At 43.1% G+C, this 13003-nt stretch overlaps 3 protein-coding genes across 3 annotated transcripts; all 3 read right to left on the bottom strand.

Annotated features, from left to right (window-relative positions):
- Positions 1 to 5541: 5541 nt before the first annotated feature.
- LOC140546635 (histone H3) lies at positions 5542 to 5955 on the bottom strand. The gene has a single exon (XM_072670017.1). It carries the CDS (start codon positions 5950 to 5952, stop codon positions 5542 to 5544), a length of 411 nt encoding a protein of 136 aa, XP_072526118.1. The 5' UTR covers positions 5953 to 5955.
- Positions 5956 to 6007: 52 nt separating this feature from the next.
- On the bottom strand, positions 6008 to 6945 carry LOC140546634 (histone H2A-like). Its single transcript, XM_072670016.1, has 2 exons — positions 6563 to 6945; positions 6008 to 6128 (listed from the first exon to the last, which is right to left on the bottom strand). The coding sequence occupies exons 1-2, from the start codon at positions 6943 to 6945 to the stop codon at positions 6008 to 6010; spliced, it is 504 nt and encodes a 167-aa protein (XP_072526117.1).
- A 5355-nt stretch (positions 6946 to 12300) lies between these two features.
- LOC140546381 (histone H2B) lies at positions 12301 to 12675 on the bottom strand. The gene has a single exon (XM_072669577.1). It carries the CDS (start codon positions 12673 to 12675, stop codon positions 12301 to 12303), a length of 375 nt encoding a protein of 124 aa, XP_072525678.1.
- Positions 12676 to 13003: the final 328 nt, after the last annotated feature.

Genomic DNA, 13003 nt, shown 5'->3' with positions numbered 1-13003 from the left:
CTGTTTATGCTAGCCGCGTTAGCCAGGCTGCTAATCGCTAAGCTGGCTCCAAGCTATGTACAACTCCACACATAGATCCAGCAACGGCAGTTCTACATCAATTTGCTGTGACTGGGTGTACAACTTTAGGCTCTCGGCAAAATCGAGTTATCGGATATCATTATCTACTTCATTTTTGGCAAGTTAGCAAACGTTATCGTGCTAACAACGACACACCGGAGCTAACCAGGGTCCAGTAGTGTAAGGACTAAAAAAAAACGACGTTTCACATGTATGAACATTAAAAGTAGCTAATATATGTCTTAACACGACAAATACCTCGGTCAGCCCTCTGATGGCTGTCGCCATGTGCGCCTCGGTCTCGTATACAACAAAGTCACACTACATCACGCCATTCTAACGTGCGCAGCGTTTATTACACACACACACACATGACAAAATTAGTCCTTCCTCAATGCACCTGAATATAAATCACATAAATGGCTATTTAGTACTAGGGTTACGACCTTGCAAGCATAAAACAAGCACCCACGAAGATCACCCCACTACTGTACACCATGGCACACGGTTTACTTTTTACTGTGACTGGACGTGCAGTTATCGGATTTCATCATTAGATGAAGACAGATAGATAGATAGATAGATAGATAGATAGATAGATAGATAGATAGATAGATAGATAGATAGATAATCAATAAAACGTCATCTATCGAACTTGTAGTTAGGCATCATGGGAATTGTAGTCCTTGATCTTGACACTACAGGATAAAGACACATCGTGTCATTGACACATTGACATAAAGACGTTTAAAGAAACACACAAACCAGTACAGGGTTTGTATTTTCTGTCAGAATGAATGAGTATGCATAAAGCAAGCCATATGTCTACAAATGCATGTCTCTCTCTCTCTCTCTCTCTCTCTCTCTCTCTCTCTCTCTCTCTCTCTCTCTCTCTTCTCTCTCTCTCTTTCTCTCTCTCTCGCTCTCTCTCTCTCTCTCTCTCTCTCTCTCACAAACCACCACTGAAATATTTTTGCACATAAAGTAAATTGAGGCCAACTTAAACTAAACCCACACCATTTGGATTCCTCAGGTTTCCACTATACATCTTCTAATAACAGCCATATTGGTTAGCAGTTAGTGGAGGAGAAAGGAAGGAAAGAAATTGTGGAAAGCAAAGTATGTTGCAGTTAGTGGATGATAAAGCCTTAGACATATGTTGCAGTTAGTGGATGATAAAGAAATTGTGGTGATATAAAGTAAGTGTAAAGCTCATGATGAAGTCAGGGTGAGTGGAAGCAGTTTGGCTTGACCTACCCTTTAGGATTCTGATGGAGTTTCAGGGCTAAGCTTTAAGACTGTGGTCGTAGTACGTGAATGGAGCGTGGTTGCCATCTGGTGGTCAAAATGTAAATCTGCAAAATATAAAAAATACATATTTTTTTTTTGGTCCACAGAGACATTTAAAGAAGCAAAATCAGAAAGAGGAGAAAGAGTTAAATTTGAGAAGCACAAAAAAGCTAATTCACAAGTGAGTACGGCTGACTTTTGATACACCTTTGTTAGCACTTTTGTGTTAATTTGTTACTTACCTATGCCTTGAATTTTTTGCGCTGATGGTGCATCCGCTTTCCAATTTTTAGCTTTGCCCCACTTGCCTCCAGCTCTTCAGCCAGGTCTTGATAGCAGAGCGGTGTTCTTTATTGATTTATGATTATTATGTTGACCTCAATATAACCTGATGCATACATACATACACATAACCATACAACATAGAATTTAAGGGCTCTAAGGGGAGGAGAACAAAGGTCCTACATAGAACTGCACTACTCTACAGTTTGACTCTTAATGAGAGAATTGTTGGCTTTTTACCTAACTGATAATAAAGTGCCTTAAATAAAGAGTGCTTCTATCAAGCATTCTTTAACTAAAGACATTTTATCAAGATCTGTAAGGAGATAATACAGTATTGAGTATTTTGTTTTCTTCTGCCCTACTTTATCATTAGCATATTGTTAAAACCCAAACAAAATTACGGTGCCCTAAAATAAGTTTTCATTTCATTGCCTGGTAGCATGACAACTGGTTATCCTGCTGGCTACTAAAATGCCCAAAAGTTCCTTGGTAGAACTTAGTAGACTTACTGGAGTTCACAACCATCTGTCATATGTAACAGCTGTAACATTCACACACAAACACGTATACATCTATGTTGTTAGCGTTTGCATTTGCGAGTTTGACCACACGATGGCATCCACGCTCCATCCATGACATATATCCACGATCCCAAAACAACGGTGACGTTTGCAATAGGGCACTTCCTAAATCCCTTACACTTTATACACTACACAGAAGTGCACTTCTCTAGTCAAGTCTTTTAGGCTTCTGATGGAGTTTCAGGGCTAGGCCTCAAGACTGTGGTCATAGTACGTAAATGGAGCGTGGATGCCATCGTGTGGTCAAAATGTAAAACAATTAATCTTGCAATTTTTTATTTATTTCTTGATTTATTTATTGATTTATTTATTTATTTCTTGTCCACGGAGACAATTAAAGAAGCAAAATCAGAAAGAGGAGAAAGAGTTACATTTAAATAGCAGAGAAGCTAACTTACAAGGGAGGAGGCAGTACGGTCGGCTGTTGATAAACTTTTGTTAGCACTTTTGTATTCATTTGTTACTTACCTATGCCTTGAAGAAAGTCTCTGACCTAAACCATGCAGGTTAATTTTTTTTGAGGGTGCGTATGTTTTTCCATATTTTAGCTTTGCTCCACTGGCCTCCAGCTCCTCAGTCAGGTCTTGATAGCAGATGAGTCAATTTTATTTGGCAAGGTTTTGGTCAGAGACCATCTTTAGTTAGGCATCATGGGAATTGTAGTCGTTGATCTAATACACTACAACTTAAAGATATAGTGTCCACAGAGACATTTAAAGAAAGAAAGATCAAACACAAATCGAATAAATGGTATATTATTGCATACAAGGGAAAAGCTCCTAATGAGGCCAACTAAAACTACATGTTTACCCCTTGGATTTCTCAGGCTCGTTTTACATCTTCTAATAAAAGTCATGTTAGATTAGATAAACACAGAGGGAGTTAATGTTGCTTTAAGTAATGTTGCTTTTACCATATGTTGCAGTTAGTGGATGATAAAGAAATATGGAAAGACATTTTGGCAAGCAAAGTAAGTGTAGAGCTCATGATGAAGTCTGGGTGAGTGGAAGCAGTTTGGCTAGACCTACCCCTTAGGCTTCTGATGGAGTTTCAGGGCTAAGCTTTAAGTCTGTGGTCGTAGTACGTGAATGGAGCGTGGATGCCATCTGGTGGTCAAAATGTAAATCTGCAAAATATAAAACAATTCATCTTTTTGATTTTTTGGTCCATGCAGACATTTAAAGAAGCAAAATCAGAAAGAGGAGAAAGAGTTTTTTGTATTCATTTGTTACCTATGCCTTGAAGAAAGTCTCTGACCGAAACCTTGCAGGGTGCGTATGCTTTTCCATATTTTAGCTATAGCAGATGAGCGGTTTTCTTTATTGATTTATGATTATTATGGGAACCTCAATATAAACTGATACACAGAGTTTAAGGGCTCTAAAGAGAAGGAAACAAAGGTCCTACATAGAAGTGCACTACTCTACAATTTGTCTCAAAGGCTTCTAGCAGTGAGTGAATTGGAGGCTTTTTACCTAACTGCATGCTGTTTGGTTGTCATGATGGCTAATACAGTGCCTTCATTAAAGACAGCTTCTATCAAGCATTCTTCAAAACAAGACATTTTATCTAGTTGTGGAAGGAGGTTATACGGTCTGGAGGTTTTTTTTTGTTTTGTTTTGTTTTTTTTTTCCTTCTGTCCGACTTTATCGTTAGCATATTGTTAAAATGAAACCCAAGCCCAAACGACAATCATCCCACAAGACATGTAATTACTTTTTAGATTTATTGGTGCAGTTAGCAATCATATTTAATATGTATAAAATTGCCCTAAATTAAGTTTCCATTTCATTGCCTGGCAGCATGAGAACTGGTAACCATGCTGGCTTCTAAAATGCCCTGAACTGAAGTATGCTTCAATAGAAACATTTTTAAAAATGTACTTTAAAAAACACTAACCAAAATAACACCGCAATACAAATGACTTAGTAGACGTACTGGAGTTCACAACCATCTATCAAATGAAAAAGCTGTAACATTCACACGAATAAATCTAGTTAGTTAACGTTTGCATTTGCCTAGTTTGACCACACGATGGCATCCACGCTCCATCCATGACATATATGCCCATGATCCCAAAACAACGGTGGTCGTTTGCAATGAGCACTTCCAAAAGCCCTTCTATTCACCACACAGAAGAGCACTACTGTACTCAAGGCTCAAAGGCTTCTACTCTCTATTACATAACCAGGTGCATCCTAGGCAGGACAAACACTTTACCCCTGCCAGTATTTATTCACTATTTCTTTTCCCTAGGCTTCTCTAATGATCATTTTACATGTGCTGGGAAGGTTCATTTAATTTGCTCCATACTTCAAGGGTTATACTTCCAGACAAGCTAGACTGTACTAAATAAGGTAATTTTTGAAGTATAGCACAAAACAATACTGACTCAACATTCATTTAATTTTGGCGTTTTTCCCGCTGATCTGGGTTAATTTTACAAACAATGTGACGGGAAACATGAATTTTATAGAGTTAACATATAGAGTAAACATATAATTTTTTAGAGTTAGACATGCCTTGTTCTGGTAGAGGTATTGAAAGAGATTAAAAACAAACAAACAAACAAACATTCCTCTCCGGACTATACACTTACCTCCTTTACTGCTGCCCTAAAAGCAAGCACAAACAACACAGCTGGTCTCGCTTACTCTCTATGCAATCAAACTCATGTTGCATATGTATGAAACGTAAGTACCCTAAATCAAGCTCTCATTATATGAATATACACATACATTGCTCTCTGAAACTGTGCTTGCAGTTGTATAGTTTCACCACGCGGTGGGATCTACGCTCCATCCATGACTAATGCCGTTTGTAATAGGCCAAAACCGGCCTAAACACTACATAGTGTAAAGTGTAGTGTTCTACTGAAAGGGCAGTGGCTTCTACTTTCTGCTGGGGTGAATGAACTGTTTCCAAACTATTAAATATGTATAAACATATTGATAGGTATTAAAAGAAAAGTATTCATATGTATTAAAACACGTTAAATATGGCGATTTTGATGCGAAATGTAGTACAAAACGTTATATATATATATATATATATATATATATAATATATATATATATAATATATATATATATATAGACACACATATAGAAGTTGTTTTTTTTCCCTAATCTTCACAACCACTGTCTCACGGCTGGTTTCGCTCGCTCAGTCCTATGGAATTTAGAAGCGCACGCGTCATAATAGCCTTACATTATATAAACGCAACACCGAGGTGAGGCGGACATTTGCTGTTTCGGCGCGGACACGGGTAGGTGGCTCTTAAAAGAGCCGTTGGGTATTTCAGGTAAACGTCGAAGCGCTCTGTTTAAGCGCGCTCTCCGCGAATACGGCGGGCCAGCTGGATGTCTTTAGGCATGATGGTGACTCTCTTGGCGTGGATAGCGCACAGGTTAGTATCTTCAAACAGACCCACCAAGTACGCCTCGCTGGCCTCCTGCAGGGCCATGACGGCGGAGCTCTGGAAGCGGAGATCAGTCTTGAAGTCCTGAGCGATTTCACGCACTAGGCGCTGGAAGGGCAGCTTACGGATCAGCAGCTCAGTAGATTTCTGGTAGCGGCGGATCTCCCTCAGAGCCACGGTGCCGGGCCTGTAACGGTGAGGCTTTTTCACGCCGCCGGTGGCTGGGGCGCTCTTGCGAGCAGCCTTGGTGGCGAGCTGCTTCCTCGGGGCCTTGCCACCGGTGGACTTACGGGCGGTCTGCTTGGTTCTTGCCATCGCGTTGAACTCTACTCCTCTCGGGGAAAAGAAAGAGAATGAGTTCTTGCTCGCTTCACATGGCTTTTAAGCTTTCAAGCCGCTTGCCGCTCATTGGGCGTCTTGAAGTTGTCCGTTTCCCATTGGGCGGCCGGCAATGCGTCGGTGACACACTATTGGGCGTCTTCTTTTCAAACCTAAAAGCAAAACGGCGGGCTCCTGTAATACAAAACAACAAAGAAAAAAAAAAAGCATTAAAAGAATATATAATAATAAGAACAATAATATGATCAAACTAATCAATGTACTGTACATTACAGCGAACATTAAACACACTGTGTGTGTGTGTGTGTGTGTGAGAGAGAGCGAGAGAATGTGTGTATACATGCACATATGCATAGGGTGTTGATCTCAGTACGTGAAATATATGAAAAAGGGCAATTGTGTATTGCATGGCAGTGTGTTTATATAATAACTCGGTTCATAAAGCTATTATTTTTTTATGCAGTTGGAAATCACGTGAAGAATATGTAGTGTTGTTTGTAAAGGAGCAGCACTTTTCTTAGAAAAAATGGGTGGCTCTTAAAAGAGCCTTTGCGTATAGATAAATCAACGGAGAGCGCCAATTTACTTTGTCTTCACAGTCTTCTCGGTCTTCTTAGGCAGCAGTACAGCCTGAATGTTGGGCAGCACACCACCTTGGGCGATAGTGACTCCTCCAAGCAGTTTGTTCAGCTCCTCGTCGTTACGAACAGCCAGCTGCAGGTGACGGGGGATGATACGGGTCTTCTTGTTGTCGCGGGCGGCGTTGCCAGCCAACTCGAGAATCTCAGCGGTGAGATACTCCAGGACGGCGGCCAAGTAGACGGGAGCGCCGGCGCCGACCCGCTCAGCGTAGTTGCCTTTACGCAGGAGCCTGTGCACACGGCCAACTGGGAACTGCAGTCCGGCGCGGGACGAACGAGTCTTAGCCTTGGCCCTAGCTTTACCACCGGTTTTGCCTCTTCCACTCATGATTCGCGTCAGTCGTGTTCGTCGAACAAAGCTGAAATAATGCACGCCGGCCAACGAGCGCCGTTGATATAGCAAAATCGCCTACGGTCCTATTGGCTAAAAGCTACGCGCACCAACAGCCAATCGCATTTCCGCCGTCAGACTCTAGCGTCCTCCCACCTCTGCTCGCTTTCCTACCCGACCCCCTCCTCCTCTCGTGCTGTGTGTCTGTGTGAGCGAGAGAGAGAAAGAAAGGAAGAAAGAAAACGGGTTAAAGAAAGAAACATTTACCCCCACTCGTGCCCCGCGTTTCCTTTCCCTTTCCCGCTCAAATGTAACACGTATGACCAAACCAAAAAAATATATATATTGATCATATATAATTATTGTGTGGGGAAACTAATGAGAGCTATTTTTGTGTTGTTGAGTGTTTTTTTTTTTTTAACAATCAATTCATTGTGCAGTAACAAGGGGGGGAAAAAGCTGTTTTTTTATGAAACTGTGGGTGGCTCTTAAAAGAGCCGTTGAATAGAGAAACAAGACATGAAGGTAAACGGCGTTACTGTTTACTTCTTCTTAGGGGCAGCCTTTTTCGCCTTCGCCGCCTTGGGCTTAGCTGCTTTAGGCTTGACCGTTTTGGCTTTCTTTGGGCTCTTGGTCGCCTTTTTGGGAGCCGCCGGCTTCTTGGCCTTCTTGGGGCTCTTCGCTGCCTTCTTAGCGGCCGCGACGGGCTTCTTGGCCTTCTTGGGGGATTTCTTAGCCGCAGTGGGTTTCTTGGCTGCTACCTTCTTGGGCTTCTTGGCCGCGACTGGTTTCTTGGCGGCCGGCTTCTTAGCTTTAGGTGCCGGTTTCTTGGCGGCCGGCTTCTTCTTTGCCTCGGCCTGCTTCTTGTTAAGCTTGAAAGAGCCCGACGCGCCGGTGCCTTTGGTCTGCACCAGAGTGCCCTTGGTGACGAGGCTCTTGACGGCGAGCTTAACGCGTGAGTTGTTCTTCTCGACGTCGTAGCCGCCGGCAGCCAGGGCTTTCTTCAGGGCGGCGAGAGACACGCCGCTCCTCTCCTTGGAAGCCGAGACGGCCTTGACGATGAGCTCGCCCACGCTGGGGCCGGCTTTCTTGGGGCGGGCGGCGGCCTTCTTCTTGGGGGCCTTGGCGGGCGCCGAGGCGGCTGGGGCTGGAGCGACTTCTGCCATTGTTCTGCTTTGCTGTGAGCGCGAGTGAGCACAAACTGCTGCAGCGTTCTGTAGAACCTCCCGCTGCAGCGAGGGGGCCGGCCCTTAAAAGCCACATGAGAACGTTGTAGACTCAACTCGCTCGATGCCGCACAGCCGTGTGGCAGCGACGGTCTCGCACTTGTGTTTTCTCTCGGCGTTTGTCGAGCGAAATATGGGCGAAAGCTCAACTTGGCGAGCGTAGAAATGCTCTTTCGTCTCCGAGAGGCTCCACCGTGTGTTGAGAAGACGGGAAGGGCAGCGTAACGACGCCGCGTTTGATACGGCGCTCACCGAAGCGTGCCACGCTACCGGCGTGCCGAACGGGCGGCGGCGCATTTGGCGTGCTAATCGGTGGAAAACGGCGACAAAAGGTGCCACGAACTGGGCGAGTGTTATCCGGTGCGTTGGAGGAGAGCCTCGGCGAGAGCGTGCTGGGCATCCGAGACGTGGGTGCGTTGTTTTGCTCGTCGTGCGAGGCGACCTTGAGGAGTGTGTAAAGCACAGTGTTGCCGTGTGTGCGCAGTATGACTTCCACCGTCGATGCGTCTTTGTCACCGGCGCTTCCACACTCGGAACGGCTCTCCATAGGTCCCCTAATACGCACTCGTAACACACCCAATATACCATAGCCAAAAATCTCATACTAACCCTAACACAAAATAACTGCATACACCCCCCCAACCCTAAAACACAAAAAACAAAATAACAAAAAAAAAAAAAGACAAAACTTATTCTAAACATAACAAAAAACAATCATGCCCTTTTTCAAGCCTAATACAAAATAACTGCACCTTCACTCTAACCCCAATACAAAATAAACCCAAGCTCATTTAAACCCTAAAACCCCATTTTTCATTTTAACCCTAATAGAAAATAACCATTTTCTCTCTCCAACCCTAAATAAAATAACCCCATCCTTCCTCCAACCATTATACAAAATCACTCCATCCTCATTCGAACCCCTCACATGAAACAACTCCAATCTCATTCTTGTCCTAAAACAAATTAACCCCATCCCTCCCTCTATCTCAATAAGCAACACACCAAATTATTATTTTTAAACTTTTACTTTCATTTAACCCATTCCATGCAGTCATGACCATTCTACTTAGATGTGCATTCCTCAGTAGGCCGAGGCCATGTGTATCCAAATCATCAGGCTGATGGCTAATGTTGAAACTCACTTTTACTGAACCTTCCTTTGTATCCTAAGGCAAAGGCTTAAGCTCACCGTCACTTTAACTCAATCCACCTTCATCATAAAACTGAGGCCTTTGACCGCCATACTATTTTACTTACTCTACCCTCGTCCTTTTGCATTGCTCCGACCCTCTACATCAAAAAAATATCTATGAACCTATTCTTGCTCGCTCGAATCTCACCATTAACCTAAGACTTCAACCAAATTCATCTTTTAGTTAACCAAACCAAATAGTCGTAATACAAAATAACTCTGTCCTCCCTCTTAACCTAGTACAACATAACCTTAACATCATTCTAACCATGAAACAAAATAACCCCATCCGCCGTCTAACCCCAAAATAAAATAACCCATTTTTATTCATACTCTAATACAAACCCCACCACCATCTCTCTCCAACCCTAAAATGAAATAACACCATCCTTCCTCCAACCATTATACAAAATCACTCCATCCTCATTCGAACCCCTCACATGAAACAACTCCAATCTCATTCTTGTACTAAAACAAATTAACCCCATCCCTCCCTCTATCCCAATAAGCAACACACCAAATTATTATTTTTAAACTTTTACTTTCATTTAACCCATTCCATGCAGACATGACCATTCTACTTAGATGTGCATTCTTCAGTAGGCCGAGGCCATGTGTATCCAAATCATCAGGCTGATGGCCAATGTTGAAATTCACTTTTTCTGAACCTTCCTAAGGCAAAGGCCTAAGCTCACAGTCACTTTAACACAATCCACCTCCATCATAAACCTGAGGCCTCGTTTACAAAGCTACTGTTACTCACTCTTCCTAGATCACATCTGCACTGAACACACTTTCACCGCCATACTTTTTTACTTACGCTACCTAAATTTACTTACTCTACCCTCGTCTTTTTGCCTTGCTCCGACCCTCTACATCAAAAGTCTAGCTCTGAACCTATTCTTGCTCGCTCGAATCTCACCATTAACCTAAGGCTTCAACCAAATTCATCTTTTTGTGACCCAACCAAGTAGTCCTAATACAAAATAACTCTGTCCTCCCTCTTCACCTAGTACAACATAACCTTAACAGCATTCTAACCATGAAACCAAATAACCCCATCCGCCGTCTAACCCCAAAATAAAATAACCCATTTTCATTCATACTCTAATAAAAACCCCACCACCTTCTCTCTCCAACCCTAAAATGAAATAACCCCATCCTTCCTCCAACCATTATACAAAATCACTCCATCCTCATTCGAACCCCTCACATGAAACAACTCCAATCTCATTCTTGTCCTAAAACAAATTAACCCCATCCTTCCCTCTATCTCACTAAGCAACACACCAAATAATTATTTTTAAACTTTTACTTTCATTTAACCCATTCCATGCAGTCATGACCATTCTACTTAGATGTGCATTCCTCAGTAGGCCGAGGCCATGTGTATCCAAAACATCAGGCTGATGGCTTATGTTGAAACTGTTTTACTTTTACTGAATCTTCCTTTGTATCCTAAGGCAAAGGCCTAAGCTCACGGTCACTTTAACTCAATCCACCTTCATCATAAACCTGAGGCCTTTGACCGCCATACTATTTTATTTACTCTACCCTCGTCCTTTTGCCTTGCTTCAACCCTCTACATCAAAAGTCTAGCTCTGATCCTATTCTTGCTCGCTCGAATCTCAACATTAACCTAAGGCTTCAACCAAATTCATCTTTTTGTGACCCAACAAAATAGTCCTAATACAAAATAACTCTGTCCTCCCTCTTAACCTAGTACAACATAACCTTAACATCATTCTAACAATGAAACAAAATAACCCCATCCGCCGTCTAACCCCAAAATAAAATAACCCATTTTCATTCATACTCTAATACAAACCCCACCACCTTCTCTCTCCAACCCTAAAATGAAATAACCCCATCCTTCATCCAACCATTATACAAAATCACTCCATCCTCATTCGAACCCCTCACATGAAACAACTGCAATCTCATTCTTGTCCTAAAACAAATTAACCCCATCCTTCCCTCTATCTCAATAAGCAACACACTAAACTTTTGCTTTCACTTAACCCATTCCATGCAGTCATGACCATTCTACTTAGATGTGCAGTCCTCAGTAGGCCGAGGCCATGTGTATCCGAATCATCAGGCTGATGGCTTATGTTGAAACTCACTTTTACTGAACCTTCCTTTGTATCCTAAGGCAAAGGCCTAAGCTCACGGTCACTTTAACTCAATCCACCTTCATCATAAACCTGAGGCCTCCTTACAAAGCCACTGTTACTCACTCTTCCTAGATCACATCTGCACTAAACACACTTTCACCGCCATACTTTTTTACTTACGCTACCTCAATTTAATTATTCTACCCTCGTCCTTTTGCCTTACTTCGACCCTCTACATCAAAAGCCTTGCTCTGAACCTACTTTTGTTCACTCAAATCCCACCATAAACCTAAGGCTTTAACTAACTTCACCCTTCTGTGACCCAACAAAAAAGGCTTGTGGGAGAGCCTAACCGTATGCCTGGTTATATACACTAGACAGCTTTCATTACAAAGATCAGGTGTGTAATTCTAGGGTTTAAGTCAACCCTAGTATGGTTTCCTGCCTCACTCTTCCCCACCTGTAAGGCTGATCTCCTCTGGACTGGTCTTTCACAGGTGATGTGCAGCTTCATTTATCCCACTTAGCACTACCAGCCCACTCCATACAGTTAGTATGGCACAGTATTTTAGTTTGCTGCTCTGTCCCTGAATCCTAGTACACTATACCAATTAAATGCAAACAAACAATTAAGTAAGTTGATTTACATACATACATCAATAAGTATGTAACAATAAAGGCACTCTCTAATAAATAATAATAATAATAATAAGTATTATAACTTACTTGGTTCTTGAATAAAACTGCTCTTTGGAAGAAACCGTGGGTGGCTCTTAAAAGAGCCGTTGGGTTTGGATTATGCCGCTATCACTATTTACTTGGAGCTCGTGTACTTGGTGACGGCCTTTGTGCCCTCTGACACGGCGTGCTTGGCCAACTCACCGGGAAGGAGCAGACGCACAGCAGTCTGGATCTCCCTAGAGGTGATAGTAGAACGTTTGTTGTAGTGAGCCAAACGAGAAGACTCACCGGCGATGCGCTCGAAGATGTCGTTCACGAACGAGTTCATGATGCCCATCGCTTTAGAGGAGATTCCAGTGTCAGGGTGGACCTGCTTCAGCACCTTGTACACGTAGATGGCATAGCTCTCCTTCCTGGACTTTCTGCGCTTCTTGCCGCCTTTCCCGGCCGTCTTGGTCACGGCTTTCTTGGATCCCTTCTTGGGCGCGGACTTAGCTGGCTCAGGCATACTGCTCCTCGTCGAGTAAGACTGAAGAATGAGGGGGAGGCGATAAGCTCCCACATTATTTAGACTCTAGCATTTTAATTAGACGAGGTACCGCCTCCAGAATGCCGTCAAACGACCATTGGACAACAAATTGTCCGCTCTCTTCTTGCCAACCCCCCACCCTTCATTCCCCTCCCCTCCCCTCCCCTCCCCTCCCCTCCCAATTCTCCCCTTCCCTTCCCCCTCCCCAGAGCAGCATTCTCTTTGTTCGCCTACCCGCGCATTTTTACCCACCGTGCAGACGGCACATTATTTTTCGCCACAGCGGCGTTGACGGCGATATTCTGAA

This window comes from Salminus brasiliensis, chromosome 24 (genome assembly GCF_030463535.1).
Source record: "Salminus brasiliensis chromosome 24, fSalBra1.hap2, whole genome shotgun sequence".
Lineage (NCBI taxonomy): Eukaryota > Metazoa > Chordata > Actinopteri > Characiformes > Bryconidae > Salminus > Salminus brasiliensis.
This window is presented reverse-complemented; position numbering and strand designations above follow the sequence as displayed.